Raw genomic sequence first — 20,595 nt, forward strand, 5'->3', positions numbered from 1 at the left:
CAGCAAATATTTATTAACAATGAATAGGGATGAGAGCAAATATTATATTTTTAGTTAGTTAGTTAGTTAGTTAGTGCATTTGTATACCACCATATACAAAAATGGTTCTTGGGCGGTTCACAATCTAAAAGCCATTAAAACATTAACACGATTAAAACAATTTAAAAATACAGTAACAACTCTAAAACCCAAAGTATTAAAACTATAAACTAAAGCCTGATTAAATAGGTTTGTTTTCAGGGCATCCTTAAAAACATTCAGAGAAGAGTTAACTCTAATTTTATTAGGAAACATGTTCCAGAATCCCCAGGCAACTTAGAAAAGGTTCCAGTTCCCACCAACCGGACCTCTCCAGATGATCTGAACAGGTGGCAGAGTTGATGAAGAAGAAGGCGTTCTCTAAACTACCTCAGATCCAAGCCATTTAGGGCTTTCTGTATTAATGAATAGTAACTAGTTAACATAATGGTTTATTTGCTATTACAGTGTATGGTTTGCAGGGTATCATGTATGGTGCATATTATGTTAATTATGATGCATATTATGATGAATATAATGCATATTGTGTATACTGGTCAAGGACCTAAGCAAGGGATTGATTGATTGACATGAACTCTTGGGGCCTTTCAGGGATCTGTGGGGACTGGAAGACCCACTTGACGGTGGCCCAGAGTGAACACTTTGACCGTGTTTATCAGGAGAAAATGCGAGATGTGAAGATGACCTTCCCGTGGGACTGATGAATGCCAGATGCTTCCTCTTGCTCTTCAGGATCCTCACACTCTGTCCCATCTGGAGCACATTCATTCTACCAATATCTGATCTGGAATAAGGCAACGTTCTGTGTTCCAGGGCTTTAGGCAAGGATTTTTCTCAGCCGGGCCAGTGCTTTTTTGTGATGGTACACACTGGTACATGGATCTAATATGTGGCACCGAAAAACATCTTGAAGCCACAGACTTCAACCTGCAGCAATAAAACCACCTTGAACCATTTTTGGAAGGGCAGTATATAAATCAAATAAATTAATAATAATAAATAAATGAAGCTCTTTGAAATAAAATGTGCCTTTATCTGAGCTTTATCGAGCAGAGGTGCTCCTAGGTAATTTTGGAGCCTGGACCTGAAGGCCTTTGGAGGTGCCCCCCCCATACCCACAAGTCAAGCACCGTCTCCCTACACACATACACTGTGATGCACGCAGTATTTTTTAACACTTGGGTTCTTGAGGACACAAACAGCAACTGAACTCACAAGACTGTAAGAATATAAAACAGGTATAATTATGCAAATCTGCATTAGCAGAAACATTTCAACACACCGCTTAACATAGTCCTGTGCTATCCCAAATCATTCTTTCGCCACTCCCCGGTCTGCTCCCTGCTCTGTCTCTAAAGCAGAGGTCTTGTGCTCGGCCGTCCGGCACAGCATGGCGACCACACCACCCGGGACAGACTCAAGAAGGTTTGGGGCTCCAGTGGGTGTTGAGGCCCTGGACCTCTGCCCGGAAGTCCAGGGGGAAGAGCCCCTCTGCTATGGAGGATAAAATCCCATGGATATGACTACACGGACTGCAGTCCATGAAAGCTAGAACAAATCTCCTGTTTGCTCAGAAGCATATTGATAGCCAGTTGATACGGAGAAATAGATTGGGATTACATCTGCCTCTTGAGAACATCCTGCACCAAATCTCCTGATGCTCTCTCCTAGTGGTTACATGTAGACGGTAAAGAGCATTAGAGACAGTATGGCGCCTTTTGGAACTCCATACAGTAACTCTCGCTTTGCAGAGCAACGGTCTCCAAGCAACACCATCTGGAATCTGCCAAAGAGGTAGAAATGGAGCGACTTTCTAGCCTCCACTAGCCCAATTTCACCCCATAGTGTGAATAGCCTCGTCTTCTGCTTGCTTCAGCAGAGATAGTGTCCACTGCTCTCTCAAAGGTTAGAGTGGTGTGGGTTGCTAATTGGCCAATTATATTGCTATAGCTCAGAGGCATGCTCAGAAACAGAGCTTCCAATTTCTGATTCTCTGTAAATTCCTCTCTTGCAGCTTTAAATTCAGCAAAATAGTCCCATAGCAGTCCCACATGCGTGGCAAAACAACCTCCGTCTTTATACTGGAGATTCTTCATTTTCTTTCTCAAGTTAAAAGTGTATGCCCGCCCACCCCTTTTTCATATGCAAGGAATCTAGCTTGCTTAGCAATCCCTTTGAGGTCCCAAGATCACATATGGTAGAAAGATATTGGTCACGATCCATGAGACCCAGTTTGGTGGGGTGAGCAGGGAGGGAGCCCTGGGTGGCCAGATCGGCTGCCCATATGATTGCCAGCTCTGAGACGGAGCCGGCGGGGGCTGGGGGGAGCGGGAGCCGATCAGCCTCCGCAAGCTCCAGCATGCCCTGAGTGAGCGTGCAGGGCATGCCGGCGAGACCCCTGGAGCTGGGAGGTGGCTTTTCGCCTCCCCTCCGGGGGTCTCCTCATGAGTAGGTATGGCGCAAAGCCACGCCGCGGCTACTCACGATTCTTAAAACCAGGTTTGCAGAGCGCTCGCTCCGGAAACCTGGTTATAGGGCAGGAGTTCTTGAGCGAGTTACCCACTCTAGATCCACCAGGCTCGCAGCTGAGCTCGGTGGTTCTTACGATCAGCAAAAATCAGGCTAGGCTCTCCTAGCCCAATTTTTGTTGATCGTCAGAATAGCCCCATTATCTACTCACAGAAGCAGCGATGAGAGTTTGCGCCTTTGCATCTTTAAGTTCCCAAATTTCTTTGGCAGTTTTCTCTGCAGCTGAGGTTCCATTGCGGGGGGGGGGGATCTTCTTCAGTGGCTTTCTGTAATCCTTCAGCTCATAATGCAAGCCACAGTCAAATTCGCCATTCCAAGTAATTGTCTGGGTTCAGGACAGTCAGCCTAAGCTTTCCTTCTAGATAAGCAGCCATCCTCATTGTGCTACATAAAAGGGCAGCTGTAGTTCAGCAATTCAAAGTGTCCAAGACTAGATCTCACTGGATCTCCAGCAACAAACATAACTCTTTAGATGCAGGACATGCAGCTCAAGGCTCTGGGCCCATAACCTGTTGGGAATTCTCTCTGGTAAGAGATACCCTTCTAATATAGCAGAGTGCACAGAGGCACAACACAGCGGAATCTGCCCAGACATATGAGTATGCTGAGAGTAAAATATCTTGGAGCCAGTTCATAGATTCAAATCAATATAAGGAGTATTTATTAGTAAACTCCATTTTAGATAGTAAAGTGGAGAGATAGGATCTCTAATCTAGCTAGCTAGCTGGATGCAGATGGATTCTGCATCTCTGCACACATGGTGCAGGGAGAGAGGAGCTTGCATGTTGGTTGCAAGGGATAAGGAAGGGAAGGAGGAGAGGAAGTGGCAGGCAGGCAGGCAGGAAGGAAGGAAGGAAGGAAGGAAGGAAGGAAGTTAGTCTCTAAGAGTAGCAATCTACGTACCAAAGGGAGAGTGTCAGAGCAGTAGAGAAGGGATGACCAATGTCTTGACCTCTCTAGCCCTCTGACTAACTAGTCTGTCCCCCTCTGTCACTGAGGCATGAGTCAGCGCAGAGTCCTTCACTTACACTTTAAGAGGTTAAAAAAGGAGGGGCACTCTTCCCTCCTCGCCCCCCTCCACCCTCCCTCCAGACAGTTAGCCACCGACACCACTCCATCCTGCCACGGCAGTGGCAATTTTTATAGACAAAAAGGAGGCGATTCCCCTTGCAGCTAATGCAGTCCCCAGAGAGGTAGGGCAAAATTTGAGTACACAAATTTTGCTGCCGTAGGCAGACGCCTCCTCTGCCTGTGCCTTAATCCGCCACCAAGGGTGGCAAAACTAACGAACAGGAAGCGGAGAGCACTGAAGCTAGGTGACCAGATTTGGCTTTAAAAAGCCAAATTCTGGCTTACGGCCCATTTGACCCACGACTATACCCCTTAGGTTCTGGCAACTCTCTGCACTGAAGGAAGAGTGCAGAAGAGGCAACGGTGGAATAATCTGGGCTCAAAATAGCTTGGATTACAAGCAAGAGGCAGTAAGGGTGGGTACTGATTAACTAAAAGGGAGGGAGAGTGCCAAAAGGGGAGATACAGCAATTGAGCAATGGAAAAAAAATATGGTTGTGTAATCTAAGGCAAGGGTAGAGGAGAGCTGGCTGATAGTTCCTGGCGGAAGGTAAGAGGTAAAACAGCGAGGGAGCAAATAACAGAGGCAGGCAGACGTGGAGAAAGGGGGACCAGCTGGAATTAGAGGTGAGTCAGGGATCAGTTTTGACCATCAAGAAGGGGAATGGAACATCTACAATCAAACCCTCTCAGAGAACGAGGTCATCCACACCATCAAAAACTGTGTTCTGCCCAAGTTTTTCCTCCTCGCTTCCACACAATCACTTCTACCCAGGTTTATCTCTTACCTGGCTTCCACACAACCTGAAAACTGGAAGCACACAAAGTTCCCAAACCCAGGTAGAACACAGTTCTTGATGGTGTGAATGACCTCAACTTCTATACCTTGGGGGATTTATCCAGACAAGCAGTTCAAGTGCTGCATTTTTAAATCTTTGCTAGATAGATTCGCAGACCCTGAGTCATAGGCCAGTGGATAGACAGTCTACATGCAAAGGTTCCTTCCTTTAACAGAGAGAGAGGAATGCTACTTTCCTTCTGTGTTCATGTAAAGTGGCTTCCCCCACTCCAGTTTATGTGTGATGATCCTTATCTGGAGAAGATAAGTTAGACTTAAAGCTCTGGTGGAATGAAAGGGAACTAGGTGTATCTAGATATCAAGCCTGATCTCATGCATGTCTAAGTCCTACTGTGTTCAGGCATTAGCAACCATGAATTGTCCCCTTGGCTAAGCAGGGTCCACCCTGGTGTGTACTTGAATGGGAGACTACATGTGAGCACTGTAAGACATTCCGCTTAGGGGATGGGGTCGCTATAGGAAGATCACCTGCCTGTTTGCATGCAGAAGATGCCAAGTTCCCTCCCTGGCTTCTCCAAGATAGGGCTGAGAGAGACTCCTGCCTGCCACCTTGGAGAAGCCGCTGCCAGTCTGTGTAGACAATACTGAGTGAGATGGACCAGGGGTCTGACTCAGCATAAGGCAGCTTCCTATGTTCCTATGGAACTTCCAGGTAAGTTATAGAACTGCTGCCTCAAGTGTGACTAATTCTCTGCTCATTGATCTCTGATTGCTTACAAATTCTTGATAACATTTAATATCCCTATCTTGCATAGGGTTCCCAGGTGTCTCCCTTCCAAGGGATGCCTCAGACCCACACTTCCTAAATTTTAGCAGTGCTGCGGTATTAAGGTTTTCCAGGCTATTCTCTGGGCCCATAATAGGACAGTATTAAAATCCTCTTCCCTCCCAACCCAGAATGGGTCAAATCTGTACTGAACTTAAACTATCCATGAATAGGAGCTGTGCCTGTCTTCTGACAACTCTTTCATGTCCACAAGGGATCTCTTACAGCTAGGGCTAGCCCTCTTTGTAGACGTGGGAATGATACAATCGAGGGAAACAAACATTCAATGCAAAACACTTAAGGTTTATTAATGGACCATCAAAATAAACGATCTGATTCTGTATAGATCTGGGTTTTGTTGCCAAGGGCACAGAGACAGATATATCCATGTGCCTTTTTAGAAGGGGGGAAAAAACCAAAAAGGTGGGGGAAAGGAGCTCTGACTGAAAGTGGGCAGTTGCAAGGATGGGGCTATATCGACCTTTCCCGAATGTGTAGCCTTTGTGGTCTGAAACGTAGAAGCTCGAGGGGAAACTCCAGGCAGCTCGGCTGAAGTTGCAATGGGGGATTGAGAGCCCTCAAAATAGTGATTTCAGTTCTCAACCTACAACAAATGACTCCCCATTATCTGGTTCTTCCTGAAATAGGAACGCCGTGCCCTCCAACACAGAACAAGTGGAATGATCCTTAATGCTGCAAAATGGGGGTGGGTGGGAAGTACAAATGCAATGGATATTTATATACCCCTTTTCAACAAAAGTTCCCCAAAAGATTTACATCAATTTAAATAAATAAATAAAAATGTCTCCGTGTCCCCAAAGAGCAGTACCTCTTTGCTCAGGTAGCAGGGGACCTTTGCTCAGTTACATCTGCATGTAGTGCTGGTATTCAGAGCCACAAGAAGCCTTCCTCATTAGGTGGCGGGGGGAGCCAGATTTTCAGAAGTCTCCTAAGGCATCTGAGAAATTATTGGCACCCACCAAGAGCAAATGGAGTTGTCTTTGCTGCTTGTTCTGTGATTTAGCAAATAACTGCATGGTTGCTGATGCGATCCTGGTCATCTCATCCCACAAACTGTTCAAAAACTTTAAAACACAGAAATGTCCCTCCTCCCAGTTTGTCAATTACAGGGGGTGAATCTGGGGAAAGAGAATTTTCTATTTGTTTCCCCCCATTTTCTGTTTTAATTCATAAACATGTCAGATGGAAGGAGCTGACCCCTTGTTCTATGTCATGCCAGACTTTAAAGCAACAGGAGTGTAACTATTCCATTTTCCCCAGGGAATAAAATTGTGTGGTTTCTTATTGGGGGAAATTCTATTTCACCGCAATGGAAGTGCTACTTGAGGGACGGATGTTGAGATCCACACAATGACAAAACTTTCCAAACTAAGCACACACAAAAACAACAACAGTTGGATAATATCTGAAGAGTCAGGGTAATAACTTTTCTTTCTCATACTGATGTATCTTTGCAGTTTTTCAATGTCGGAAGTGACCTATTTCACCCACAAGGGGATCTTATTCCCCATTAACATCTGCACCAGAGAAACCCTCCTCTATGTGGAAAATGAATTCCAGTTGTTGGATGATGATGTCGTGAATGTCGTCTACCCTAAATCAGGTAGGCAAGAACATGGTGGAATGGAAGTCACCAATGATATTAATGCAAAGAAAGGAAAGTGCATTGATGAATTACTAGTGGCAAAATGTGGGAGGAAGGAACTCTGCTCAGCCCTGAAAACAACTCTTAGATTGTCATGGCCCAGCCTCCAATCAGTTTTAAGCAGGGGCGGAGCCACCGTTGTGGGGATGGGTCCCAAGAACCTGGCCGCCACTCTCTGTAAAGCTGCCCCATCCAACCTAGCCACACCCCATGAGTCTGTCGTCACACGCAGAAGGCTTGGCCATATGCAGAAATGGGGCCATCTGCCCCATTCGCAGGGTGCTTCAGCCAGCTCTGGGTTTCCAGCCTGCCCGCGAGTGCCTTTCCCTGCCTCAAATGGGAGAGAGACATGGTCCCAGCCAGGCTGGGAATCCATCGTTGGCTGATGCATCTCACAAACGGGGCCACTAGGGCGCCTAGGGGACACTGCCACCAAGTTGCACCCACTCCGCCAGCGACTTCCTACGCGCCTGCTCTTAAGGAGATATTTAAGACTCCTAAATCACCTGTAAGTCCTAAAGTGAGTCCTCATTACATCCCAAAGATTGTGTTCTTCAGGGTGAAGGCTGGGGGGGGGGAGTGGCCATCTCCATCAACCCTAAGGGTGACCCCTTGACCAATTGTTTATTGGACCTGTATGAAGCTTTGGCTGAAGCTGAATACTCTGCACATTCCCCGTGGCACCATGCATAGACAACTGTTCTCACCGTGCAGTGCTACATTTTGACCAGCATCTGGGGGATCCCTTGACGGGAACGTAGCCCTCTTGAGAGCCTTACACAGAGTGCTGGGAAGTGTAGTCCTTCCCAGTGATTTCCCCAGCAAGCTCTTAATAGAGGCTTCATCTCTCTTTAAGGTCCTCCCAGAACTGCTGTACTGTGCAGTACTGTGCGGAGGTCAGCACAGTGAGAAAAGGCTCTCACATTGAGTGTGTGTGTGTGTGTTGGTCAAAGCAGCCCACACTTGAAAAACAGTGTTGATCATTGCTAAAGAGATATAGACATTGGAGGAAGCGCCATGTGAAATCAGAGAGTTTTCTTAGAACCTGAGCAGGGGTCTTTCAGACACATTTTGCTGCTAGCAGTTTGTAACGAGTAATAAACATGTATGTGATCACAGAGTCACATGGAAAACGTTATATGATGTTGATGCGGCCATTAAAATTGTTGGTTGGGGGATTTTCCTCTCTGTCTCACACCCCAAGTGAGAACTCCTATATAAGTATAACCCTTTAAAAAAAAACTGCTTTAATTGTTTTTCATTTTGTTTTATTGTTCTTAAACGGTACCCTGTCTCAAGATGTATCTGCTTGGCAGTTTTTAAATATGATAGATAGATAGAGAGATAGATAGATAGATAGATAGATAGATAGATAGATAGATAGATAGATAGATAGATAGATAGATAGATAGATAGATGTTATAACCAATTATAAGATGTTTGAGGAGCTTGAATGTTCCAGAACTAAAGATGTAAAAAAGACTCATTGGCCACATTTGCATGTAATTCTAAACCGAAATTGAAGGAGACTCCGGTTTCAGTTTTTGAACATCCAAATGCAGACAACAGCAGTTAAGAAAGAAAATGGACCTGTGGTTTCCCTCCTGGGACAATGCTTTATACTTTCAGTTTGTAGTGAGGTCCGGCACATGGACTTCTGATTCCACAGTGCCAGCGTTACATCTGAATTCTGGCACCGCAGTCCGGTTTCTTTGGGACCAGAATTGAGGGAGGAAGCTCCTCCCTCTCTCCAGATGCTATTGGCTGCCAGGGCTGTCCTTCAGTAAAGAAGGAAGACCAGGCAGGCAGTTCCCCCTCCTCTCTGCAGTCAACGAGACAGAAGAGGGGGAGCTTTCCTCAGTGTCCAAATTCAGATGGGAAAGTGGGGGGAGGGGGAGCAGAGACGCTGGGTAATTGTACCCGCAGTTCCACATTACACCCAAAGGCGGCCAATGTCTGGCAATCTGGTCCGATAGAGTTGAGCCACCTTATTAACATTCTTCCTAGTCCCCTTTAAATAATGCACTCATCGTGACCTGGCATGAAGTCAAGGGAATCCTGATGTTGTAAAGTGTTGAGGTAGCCAGCTGTTCAAAAAAGGTCCATTGGGATTCTGCAGATCCTTCCCTTGATTTTGTCCGGGGCTGGAATGATTATTGAGTACAGGTGGGGGTGGACATGAGCTAGGTGAGATGTGAGTCTTGCAGAACAAAGAGAGCTGGGGAAGCAGAGGCAACCCTGTCACTCTTGGACTTCCCACCTAGGCACCAATTGGATGGCAGAGATCTTGTGCTTGATCCATCATAAGGGGGACCCCACATGGGTACAGAATGTGAGTCTCTGGGACCGGACACCCTGGATTGAGACTGGTACAGGCATGGAACATGCCCTGAAATATCCTCCTCCCAGGCTCCTGAATACTCACCTGCCAATCCAGCTTTTCCCTAAGTCCATTCTCCACTCTAAGGCCAAGGTAAGAGAGGGAACAATTCTCAATGAGGGGCAATTCACACATATAGCACCTTCCACATAATAACTTCCTTGGATATGCAACAGAGGTGCAAAACACACAGCAACCTCACCTTACTATCTCTCATGGAGAATTCTGGGCTGTGTATTTGTACACTGCACATACACAAGAAGCAGCCTATTTATATCGATCTGTCGATCTATATAAACTGCTTTGGACACTTTTGTTGAAAAGAGGGTATATAAATACTCATCATATTTGTATTCGTAAGACTGGCTCTTCAGGACCAAAGCATGGTCTGGGGGACATAGGAAGAATGAGAAATGGTTTTGGAGAAACTGGGTGAGCATCAATGATTTGTGGTCCCTTTACCTGCTCAGAGTATGTCCTCATGAGAAGCTTCCTGTGGTTCCCAGTCCGTGCTTTAGTCTCTCCTGATAACTAATGTGCATTGCTAGATGACAAGGTGATGAACCAAAATTTATCACCAATTCAGAATGAGGCAAATGTCAGCACACATACTGAGCCCTTGCTCATGAGCAGTGACGAAGGGCAAGAGGGTTAGTGGGGAGCAACCCTCAAAAAGCTTACTTCCCTGCAGACGAGCAGGTCCTTCCCTCTGAGCAGGCGGATTACTCGCCCAGACGATTATCGTCTACTGCCGGTTGCTCCGAGTGTTGGGGTGCCAGATGCTTTGCCCCGCTTTGCCCTGCCCCGCGGAGCTCCCATTATGCACCGTGCAAGCAACCATGGCTGTCAGACAATCAAAAAAATGGGTTAGGAGAGTGCTCATTCTCCTAACCTTGTTTTAGAGGGAGGCTCCGTAGGCAGGATGAGGCCCAATCCTAGCGGTACACACGTGCATGAAAAACAGGGCTGGACTTCCTTAGCCTGTTTTTGCATGCACGTGTGAATAGCTTCATTGTTTTTGAAATTATTTTGTTGATATTTTGCTTCTACAAAACGGCTTAGAGGAATACTTTGGGGGGAAATAAAGCCCTCTAAGAATACTCTTTTGAGAAGCCAGCATATATACATCATTTTTTCCTCCTAAATTCCCCACAAGCTACAAGTGGAAAGTCATGTGTATCACGAGAATATAATTTGGGGTTTTGTAAAGACCTTTGAGCTAGAGACCTTAGAATAAAATTACAAGCAAACAAACTCATTTCAGTTTTAGCTCTCCCATGAAGCGCTATTTCATTTATTTGTTGAAATTGGGGGTGGTGGAAGGGATTACAGCAAATTTAAAAAATATATATAATCTTAGAGATAGTCTAGATGAAATTAGAAAAAACCCACATCTTCTTTCTGATTAGTGTGTTTATATCTCACAAATTACTAACACAGAGCAATCTTCCAGATGGCAATCAAGTGCAGAAGTTTGAAAGCATCCACAGATGTCCCAAGGGAGGTTTCACTCCCTGCACACACACTTATGTAGGTTTCTGTTCTGCTTCTTATGTGATTGTGGCCACATGCCAAGCAAGGTCTTTGTGTGATTTTCGCAGTACCTCTTGCTGGTTTCTCCCATTCTGGGAGAAGCCACCCCTTTTCATCACTACCTAAAAGTAGCAATGAAAAGGGACAGGTTCACAAGTATTGGCCAGCAGGTGGCTCTGGAACTTTGTGGAGGTTTTCAAACTCTGAGACCTTATTGCCATCCAGAAAAGCTCAGTATTGTTTTCCCTGATGAAGAATCAAACCAGGGCCGCTGGTGGTTTCTATCCTACCTAAATAAAGCCCATATACCTGCTTCTCCTGCAGATTATCTACACGGCACGAAATCCCAAGGATGTGTTGGTCTCATTTTACCACTTCTCCAAAAGCCAACGATATTTGAAGGATCCTGGAACTGTGGAAGAATTCCTGGAGAAGTTCCTGAATGGGAAAGGTATGGAAACATGAGATCAGCTGCATTCTTCAATGGGTTTACAATAGGCACGACCCATAAGCCTGGGAACTGAGGCATGGTCAGAGTTTGGAGAATGCTGTGTTTGTTTGTTTGTTTTTTATTTAACACAATAAATAAATTGTGTTTGATTTCCTTTTATTTTATTTTATTTTTATTTAGCATATTTGTATATGGCCCAAAATTCATGTCTCTGGGCAATTTACAATAAAAGAGATTAAAAACAAAGTTAAAACATTAAAACAATTTTAAACTATGATAGTTTCTATTTATTGATTATTTATTTATTTAAAGTATTTATACCATGCTCCTCTAGTACACTACTGCTTGGGGCGGCCCACACGTAATTAAAAAAATACAATGTAAAATAAGACTAATAAAGTTAACCAAATTTAAGTTAAACAAGTTAAAAGAACAAACCAAAAACCACATATAAAACTACAATTTTTAAAAAGACATTTCAAATTAAAAGTTATTTTAAAAGCTAAAAACTGAAAACTATAAAAACCACATATAAACAGAGATGAAACATTTAAAAGCCTCTTTTCAAAGATGCATTTTCAAATGTTTTTTAAAAACGGAGGGAACATGGTGATGCTCTTCAGGGAGGGCGTTCCAAAGCTGAGGGGCCACAACTGAAAAGGCCATGTCTCTCACTATAAGTCTAATTAAAAGTCTGGGTGAATAAATGTGTCTTCGTGGCCTTTGACAAAGCTTTCAGAAATGGGGAGGCTTTTATTTCGACAGGGAGCACATTCCAAAGCCCGTTTAGCAACCAGATTTAGCATTTTCTCATTTCACCGTCTGGTGAAGAGAGTTTGGCTGAGAGTAAGGATTCTGTGTAAGACTACTCAATGAGCGTTATTGCTGAGAGAAGATCTCTGGGCACTTTTCAATCCAATGTGTGATCCAGTAGGCCACGGGTTCCATGCTTGCCTTCCCAGATGTGGCTGAACAACAACTCCCATCATAATCACCCACAATTGTTGCTCTGGATGATGGGAGCTATATTGACATATCTGGGGACAAAGGGTTTTGAACCTTTGGACTAGCCCTCACAAGCACTCTTCTCAACCGGTCCTTCAGACCTTTACACCACCATTTCTTGGAACACCACAATTCTTGCCAGAATTCATGGAAAGGAGAAAAGGCAGGCACCACAAGTTTTATTTATTTATTTATTTATTTATTTGTTTGTTTATTATTAATTAATAATTAGAAATAAAAATAATTAATTAATACAAACTTTATTTGTTAGCTGCCTCATAACAAATTGGGCAGCGCACAACCGAGGATTAAAACATACAAGAAAAACACACAACTCATTAAACCGTAACAAAGAAAAGAAAGTGAAAAGAAAATACAAAGCAGCTTAAAACCTCATTTTAAAAATAGTTTAAAATCAGACCCAAGTGAACAAAACATTCTTTACCTGAAGCCTAAAAGAAATAAGTGTTGGAGCCAGGCAAGCCTCACTGGGGAGGTATATACCGAGTCAGACCATTGATCCATCTTACTCAGGATTGTCTTCACCGACAGGCAGTGGCTTTTCCAGGGTTGCAGGCAAGAATCTCTTTCAGTCCTATCTTGGAGATGCCAAGGAGGGAACTTGGAACCTTCTGCATGCAAGCAGACAGGTGCTCTTCACAGAGTGGCCGCAGAATTGAGTGGCACCAGAGTGGCCCCAAAACACAGAATTGTTTTGGCTATTTAATTGTTGTATTATGATATTTTAATTGCTAATTATTATTTTATGCAGTTTATAATTTTTGTTTTAATTGTTAATTGATTTTAATGTTGTTTTAATGTAAACCGCCCTGAGCCTTTTGGAAGGGTGGTACAGTGGTCCCTCGACTTACGAACTACTCGACATAAGTATTTTTCGAGTTACAAACGGCAGTTTTAGATCCGGTTTTAGATGCGGTTTTTTCGACTTACAAATTTTTAGATGGGGTTTCCTCGACTTACGAATTTTACATGCAGTTTCCTTGACTTGCCTGCCTGTTTACTGCCTGTTTATTCTTGAAAAGAAATGTTCCTGTGCAGTTTGCAAGCCTTACTGGGGGTCTGGGTCTTTTTTCTAGGCTCCAGAACGCATTAATCCGTTCCCAATGCATTCCTATGGGAAACCACTTTTCGACTTACGAACTTTTCGACTTACAAATGTGCATTCGGAACGGATTAATTTCGTAAGTAGAGGGACCACTGTATAAAATTTTTAATAAAGAATAATCAATCAATCAATCAATCATATCTTAACCGTGCTCACACATGTTGTCTCCCATTCAGATGCAGCCAGGACAGACCCCACTTAGCAAAGGGGGCAAATCATGCTTGCTACCACAAGGCCAACTCTCCAGTACCACCTACTGGAGACGGACCTCCTCAGATGTCCTTAATGTGTGCTGTAGGGATCATACAGAAGAAGACACACTCTAAGATAACCCAGACCTAAACCATACAGGACTTTAAACATATCAGAAACAAACTCAAATGTCTTTCAAACATAGGAGGGAAGGCTGACAAGTCAGATCCAGCAATTTTTTTTGGATGTAAAAGAATCAAAAGGCCACACTCTCTGCTCATGCCTAACTGGTGACTGCTCTGCTTGGCTTTCCTCTTGTAGTGACCTCTGGGTCCTGGTTTGACCATGTGAAAGGCTGGATGGAGATGAAGGACAGAGCCAACTTCTTCTTCATCACCTACGAAGAGCTGAAACAGGTATGGGTCCAACTTTGACCTGGTTTCACACACCTGTAATCACCTGAGCTTATGGGTTTGCTGCCTTGGAGTTTTTCAAAACATCTCACCCCTCAGGACAATTGCCTGCACATGTGCAGAGTGTCCCTCCTTTGTGAATGGGAGATCGGCTCACCTGTCCGGATGTATCCTAGAATCTGAATCTCTGCAGCTTGCTTAACGTCTCCTGCCTGGATGCTCGACAGGGGGCTGTGCTGGCTGAAAGGCAGCTTGGGAAGAGATGGCAGGCAGTGATTCAGCTGATGGGGACACGCCAACTTGTGTGAGGAGTGAAGGCTGAGAAGCCCACACACGGAAGAAGCCCCATCAAATGCATGCAGCAGGCTACACAATGGCCCCAATCCCTTCAGCACGAGTCTTTTGGCAGACCAAAGCACTGCGGCAATTCAATTCACATTTGGACCCAAGGTCCTCTGTTTTTGTCCACACAGGACTTGCGAGGAAGCGTGGAGAGGATCTGTCACTTCCTTGGTAAGGAGCTGAACAGCCAGCAAATTGACTCGGTGGTGGAAAATGCTTCCTTCCACAAAATGAAGGACAACAAGATGTCCAACCTCTCCCTATTACCTGACACTTTAATGGACCACACCAAAGGAAAACTTATGAGAAAAGGTAAAAGCAGAATCTAAGACAGGACTGCTCAACTTCAGCCCTCCTAAAGATGTTGGCCTACAACTCCCAGAAACCCTGGCAGTTGGCCCCTGTGGCTGGGGATTATGGGAGTTGTAGTCCCAAAACAGCTGGGGGCCCAAAGGGGGCTTGGCCTGATTGCAGAGTTGCCTAGTGCTGGTGCCTGTGTGTTTGTGTTTGCATTGGCTGGAACTCAGGGGGCAGGAGCTTGGCAGAAATGTCATGGGGAGGCAAAGGTGAAGGGCCAGTTCTTGTCATGAGGGACGCAACAGTGCCTCGGGGCTGGTTCAAGATCATTCCGATCTATGCTGGTGTGTGGAGAATGCCTGCCTGCCTCTTCGGTAGCCCTGTGGCAGGAAGAAATTCTGTAGGCCAAGCTTTTCTCCTCACCGCACTTGCATGCTAGTCTGAGAGTCAGGGGCACCATTAGGGAGCGGCCCATGGGGCAACGAGTTGCTCAAAGCCCCAAATCCCTTCAGCCTCCTCTCTCCTCCATGACCTCTTCCATAAAGAAAATGCCACAGTGGAGGCACCCGCACAGAGGCTGGGAGAGGTGCTGTATTATACTGTTAGAGACTTTAAAAATATATGTAATTAAACTTGTGGAGGGTAAGGTTGAGTTTAATTCTCCAAGGAGAGGCTTCGGGCCAGGGCCCTGGGTCTTTTAAGTACCTCGCAATGCCCCTGCTTTGAATGAAGTCCTGGCAAGGACCTAGATTTCTGTTTTGTAAATCAACGAGGACGACAACGATAGGACATAACTGAGTCATGTCGGATTTGTTTGTGGTGGCGTGGGCGGATGCCAGTGTGGTTGACTTTAACTTCTGTGATGATCCTCATTCCGATGATATAACATTGCCCAGGTATAAAGATATGTTAAATAAATAAATATAAAACAATGCCCTGCCGTAGCCATGTACAGTGGGGTGAAGGGGGAGGAAGTCCCGCCCCAACCACCTACCACAGGGAAAAGGGGGAGGAAGTCCTACCCACACGACCTCAATCAGCAGTGTGCCCCACCACTCACTCAGTTACAGCGGGGTTTGTCTGAAGAGGGGAAAGCCCAATGCATGATGGCAGCTGCTCCAATTTTTGTGAGACTGGATTGAACTGGAAGCTCCTGCCATCACACATTCGGCTCTTCCCTCTTCAGACAGGCCCTGCTGTCAAAGTGAGTGGCAGGGGGCGCTGCTGATTCATGTGGTCGGGGTGGGTCTGCCACCCCACTTTTCCAAACTGTCCACAGCTACAGCGGGCCAATTTTGTCTGAATGAGGTTTTAGTCTTGTTTAGATTGGTGTAATGCAGACACTTTTCGTTTTGTATAATGGAGGCCATGTGCGGCATATAGACATAATGTGCAGCGCAGAGGTGTGGGCAGTTCTGAACCCCATCATATGTGTTTGGAAACACTGCTCTAAGGAGGTCCCTTGATACAGCAGTGTGCAAGAAGAGATATGGGGGATACTCATTGCAGTGGCCAACCTACCACGCAGTGTGCTGCCTATAAAAGGAGGACAGGTGTGGGTGTCCTGCGAGCCAGCCAAGAGCCCATACTCACTGCTGGCTGAAGGAGGGGAGACTCAGTGGTGGCAGGGGAAATGGCAGTCATGGTGAAGCAGCCACTACACACAGCTGAACGTGCACAGAACAGCCCCTGTCTCCACTAGGGGCTCTTGGCTGGCTAGCAGTCCAATGGGCAGTACGCTGCATGGCATGTCAGCCACGGTGGCCATTCATCCTTTTTGTATTCATATTAGCTCTTGGCTAAATAACAAAGGGGTATTTGCCCTGGCCTGCTTTGATATGCTCCCATCTGCCGTATTGGAGGGCAGATTCAGGAAAAGGCCTTATTGTGAAAGATTCTGTCCTTGTGAAACGAATGAAATTGGGCATATAGGTCAGGAGTGGTTATTTTGTCAATTTTATCAGGATTTGTAGGTTTCTTTGATAGTTCCACTTTTAAGTAAGCTGCCTGGTGATGGTGGGGATGGAAATTGTCTCTGACCAGTCCTCTAATGCCACATATCATGTAGCTACGTTTTGCTCTGTTCTATGCGGATCCATCTCAGCAAGTTTTGATTAACAATGAATTAGAGATGAGAGCAAATATTATATTTTTACTTACTTACTTATTTAGTGCATTTGTATACCACCCTATTTTTAAAAAAGGCCTTGGGCGGTTCACAATCTAAGAGCCATTAAAACATTAACATGATTAAAATAATTTAAAAATACAGTAACAACCCTAAAATGTGAAGTTTTAAAACTATAATCTAAAGCCTGACTAAACAGGTTTGTTTCCAGGGCGTCCTTAAAAACAATCAGAGAAGGAGAAATGCTAATTTCATCAGGAAACACGTTCCAGAATCCCCAGGCAACTTAGGAAAGGTTCCAGTTCCCACAAACCGGACCTCTCCAGATGATCTGAATAGGTGGCAGAGTTGATGAAGAAGAAGGCATTCTCTGAACTACCTCAGATCCAAGCCATTTAGGGCTTTCTATATTAATGGATAGTAACTGGTTAACATAATGGTTTATTTGCTATTACAGTGTATGGTTTGCAGGGCATCATGTATGGTGCATATTATCTTAATTATGATGCATGTTATGATGCATATAATGCATATTGTGTATACTGGTCAAGGAACTAAGCAAGGGATTGATTGATTGACCTGAGCTCTTGGGGTCTTTCAGGGATTTGTGGGGACTGGAAGACCCACTTGACGGTGGCCCAGAGTGAACACTTTGACCGTGTTTATCAGGAGAAAATGCGGGATGTGAAGATGACCTTCCCGTGGGACTGACGAATGCCAGATGCTTCCTCCTGCTCTTCAGGATCCTCACACTCTGTCCCATCTGGAGCACATTCATTCTACCAGGATCTGATCCGGAATAAGGCAACTTCCTATGTTCCAGGGCTTCAGGCAGGGATTTTTCTCAGCCGGGCCAGTGCTTTTTTGTGATGGTACACACTGGTACATGGATCTAATATGTGGCACTGAAAAACATCATGAAACCACAGACTTCAACCTACAGCAATAAAACTCCTTGAAATAAAATGTGCTTTTATATGAGCTCTGTTGAGCAGAGGTGCGCAGGGGTGTATCTACGGTAGGGCAGGCAGGGCACATGCCCCGGGCGCCACTTGAAGGGGGGCGCCATTTTCTAAAATTGGTTTTTTTAAAAAAAATGGCTGCTGAAAACAAAATGGCCACTGCACATGCTCAAATGGCATCTGTGAGGCCCTAGGCCATGCCAGGATTCACAGAGGCCATTTGAGCATGCATGGTGGTCATTTTGTTCTCAGCAGCCATTTAAAAAAATAAAAAAATGGCCACCGCACATGCTCAAATGGTCCCTTTGAGGCCCTAGAGGCCAGCAGGGAGAGGGGGGACCTTTGCAGGACCCCCCCCAGCCTTTAGGAAGCCCCCCGAAGGGGATACAGGTTACAAAAATTTGATTTAATATAATATAAGTCATTGTACACATATTTAGTTTGGCACTATGTACAGAGAATCAGAGCTTGTGAATACTGAGCTGAAGCTTATGAGCTAGGATTGTATTCATTTCCTCTTACTTTGCTTCTTGTGATAAGTGAGTTAAATGTGATGTCTTAATAATATGACTATTAATGGTGAGTTTGTCTTTGAATCAGTGTGGAATCCTTAGTATTAAGGCCCATTGGGAGTTTCTTGCTCTCTTTCTCTCATTTGAACTGTCTTTCTGAAATACTAGAATATATTCCAAGCAGTGACAGAGTTTACTCTGCATATACTTTAATTATTTTCAGAGTATCTGGGAAATGTCAAATTCTCCATTTATTTTTACAACTCATGTAATAGTGATGCTACAATGCATAGTAGAGAATTAGACAGGCAATTCTGTTTAGTTTTCCAAGTGTACCTCCACATAGCTTTTGGGCATTTCATAATCCCCAGCATACTGAAATTTGTAGTTTTCCAGCATTTCTTTGGTCTGGCTACATCCACTGCTAAATATTTTTTGAAAGATTAAAAGATTAACGAGCTTGACTTGTATTTTTGAGCTATTATTATGGTAAAGTTATCTGAAAGATGGGTGTCAGATGTTTGGACAGGGGGCGCAATTTCAGTGCTTGCCCTAGGCGCTATTTCCCCTAGATACGCCTCTCGAGGTGCGCCGAGGTAATTTTGGAGCCTGGGCCTGAAGGCCTTTGGAGGTAACCCCCCTGCAACCCACAAGTTAAGCACCATCTCCCTACACACACACACACCATGATGCACACAATATTTTTAGCAGATGGGTTCTTGAGGACACAAACAGCAACTGAACTCACAAGTCTCCTGTCCTCTGTTAATCTGCTACACTATATTACATGTGTCCAAATTTCCAAAATCATCTTCTGCAGCAGAGACATGGGGCCAGGAGAAGGAGAGGAAGACAAGGGCCCATTTTAAAATCTTGTCTATGGGCCCACTCCAACCTTGGTACGCCCCTGGCCCCAGGGGGGATCAAGTATTATCAAGCATTTGAAAACAAACAGATGTCAATGAGGAGGGAAACAGTCACACTTCAGGCTGCAGTTCTATAAGTTACCTGGAAGTCTGTCTGCCTTGAACACAGTCAGACTTAAACATGCATAAGATTGGGGTGGATGTCCCCTAAAAATCAATGGGACCGCTTGATTGCAGTGAGCCCAAGTCTCCTCCACATCATCTGGGCCTTACATACAGCTTTCTTTCACTAGACCAAGGTTATTATGTGCTTAAATGAGAGAGGCAAAAGTCTTTTTACATGAAGACAGAAGAACAGTAGCCTTGCTGTCTCCATACTAAAGCAAGGAAGCAATGCCTGGAGACGGGCTCTACATTGGCCTGTGAGGATGAAGAAGAGTATGTTGCAATGATTGAAAAAGGCAGCACTTGAAATAAGGATCTGGAAACCACCACCACCGTGAGCTGCAGGACTTCTCTTGGGGGCTTGGAAGTAGGTGTTGAATTCCACTTCTGTATAGCCAAGGCTGATCCCTGAGTCTGACTCACCTCCAATTCAAACTCCGATTCCCATTCTCTCTGCTGCTGGCTGCCTCTGCTCTTTGCTCCCTCACTGATTTCCCTCTTTACCCTCTGCTTGGAATGTGCTAGCAAACTGCACTCCACCTATATCCAAGATCACAGAACAAGGATCAAGGTCCCACCCTCCACCCCCACCCACCCCAATTTCTGCACAGCTCTAGAACTCCCGATTCAGTCTATTTCATCTGTACCCACCCCCGCAGCTTTTTGATGAAGATCTTTTCACCTGAAAATGCATTTATTGTGGATTGGGCTGTTATATTGTAATGCCAGGTTACAAAACAAACTGGAGATCATCCATGATTTGATTTTGGATGAAGGATCTGAATTGCTATGCATTACAGACCTGCTTGTGGGAGGTCAGTGGTCCAGTTTGGTTAGTGGTCCAGTTTGGTTAGTGGTCCAGCTTCTCCCAGTAGGATACTCTGTGGTGGAGCAGGCAAGAGGATGTGGGCAAGGAGGTGATTTGGCTGTGGTCAATAAGGATGCTGTCTCGCTTACCTGGATCCCTGTTGAGATATTGGCCCATTTCAAGTGATTGTGCCGATTCTCTGTTGAACAAGCTCACTAGAGCAGTAGACACAATCGTTCCTAAGCGTCATCTCTGACCTGCATCAAAATAAGCCCTGTGATATTCAGAAGAATTATAGGAGCTGTAAAGGCTAGGTAGATGACTAGAGTGCAAGTGGAGAAGGACTCACCTAGAATCTGACAGCTTACAACATAGAGCACATCTGAAGATCTATTATCTGGCAATACACGTGGCAAAGAAGCAATTCTTTCTTACCCTCATTGTATCTGCAAGTTCACATCGAGCAGAGTTGTCTCGGGTTGTAA

At 44.9% G+C, this 20,595-nt stretch overlaps 1 protein-coding gene across 3 annotated transcripts; it reads left to right on the forward strand.

Moving 5' to 3' along the window:
• Positions 1-4,148: 4,148 nt before the first annotated feature.
• On the forward strand, positions 4,149-18,733 carry LOC128333029 (sulfotransferase 2B1-like). 3 transcript variants are annotated; one of them, XM_053268022.1, is made up of 8 exons: positions 4,248-4,266; positions 5,018-5,150; positions 6,743-6,888; positions 9,195-9,403; positions 11,168-11,294; positions 13,939-14,033; positions 14,504-14,684; positions 17,399-18,733. In XM_053268022.1, exons 3-8 carry the CDS (start codon positions 6,750-6,752, stop codon positions 17,506-17,508), a joined length of 861 nt encoding a protein of 286 aa, XP_053123997.1. In that variant the 5' UTR covers positions 4,248-4,266; positions 5,018-5,150; positions 6,743-6,749; the 3' UTR covers positions 17,509-18,733. The 3 variants fall into 3 exon arrangements, with proteins under 3 accessions (XP_053123998.1, XP_053123996.1, XP_053123997.1); XM_053268023.1 differs by lacking the exons at positions 4,248-4,266; positions 5,018-5,150 and adding an exon at positions 4,149-4,189; XM_053268021.1 differs by lacking the exon at positions 5,018-5,150 and having other exon boundaries at positions 4,183-4,266.
• The last annotated feature ends 1,862 nt before the right edge of the window (positions 18,734-20,595 follow it).

This window comes from Hemicordylus capensis, chromosome 7 (assembly GCF_027244095.1).
Source record: "Hemicordylus capensis ecotype Gifberg chromosome 7, rHemCap1.1.pri, whole genome shotgun sequence".
Taxonomy (NCBI): Eukaryota; Metazoa; Chordata; class Lepidosauria; order Squamata; family Cordylidae; genus Hemicordylus; species Hemicordylus capensis.

What these genes read in the sequence shown, in the direction of transcription:
- LOC128333029 (XM_053268023.1), top strand. Translation starts at nt 6,750, where the DNA reads ATGTCGGAAGTGACCTATTTCACCCACAAGGGGATCTTATTCCCCATT. An exon ending in TGTCGTCTACCCTAAATCAG is followed by an intron (nt 6,889 to 9,194) that starts GTAGGCAAGAAC and finishes CTTCCCACCTAG; the next exon opens with GCACCAATTGGATGGCAGAG. An exon ending in CCTACGAAGAGCTGAAACAG is followed by an intron (nt 14,034 to 14,503) that starts GTATGGGTCCAA and finishes TTGTCCACACAG; the next exon opens with GACTTGCGAGGAAGCGTGGA.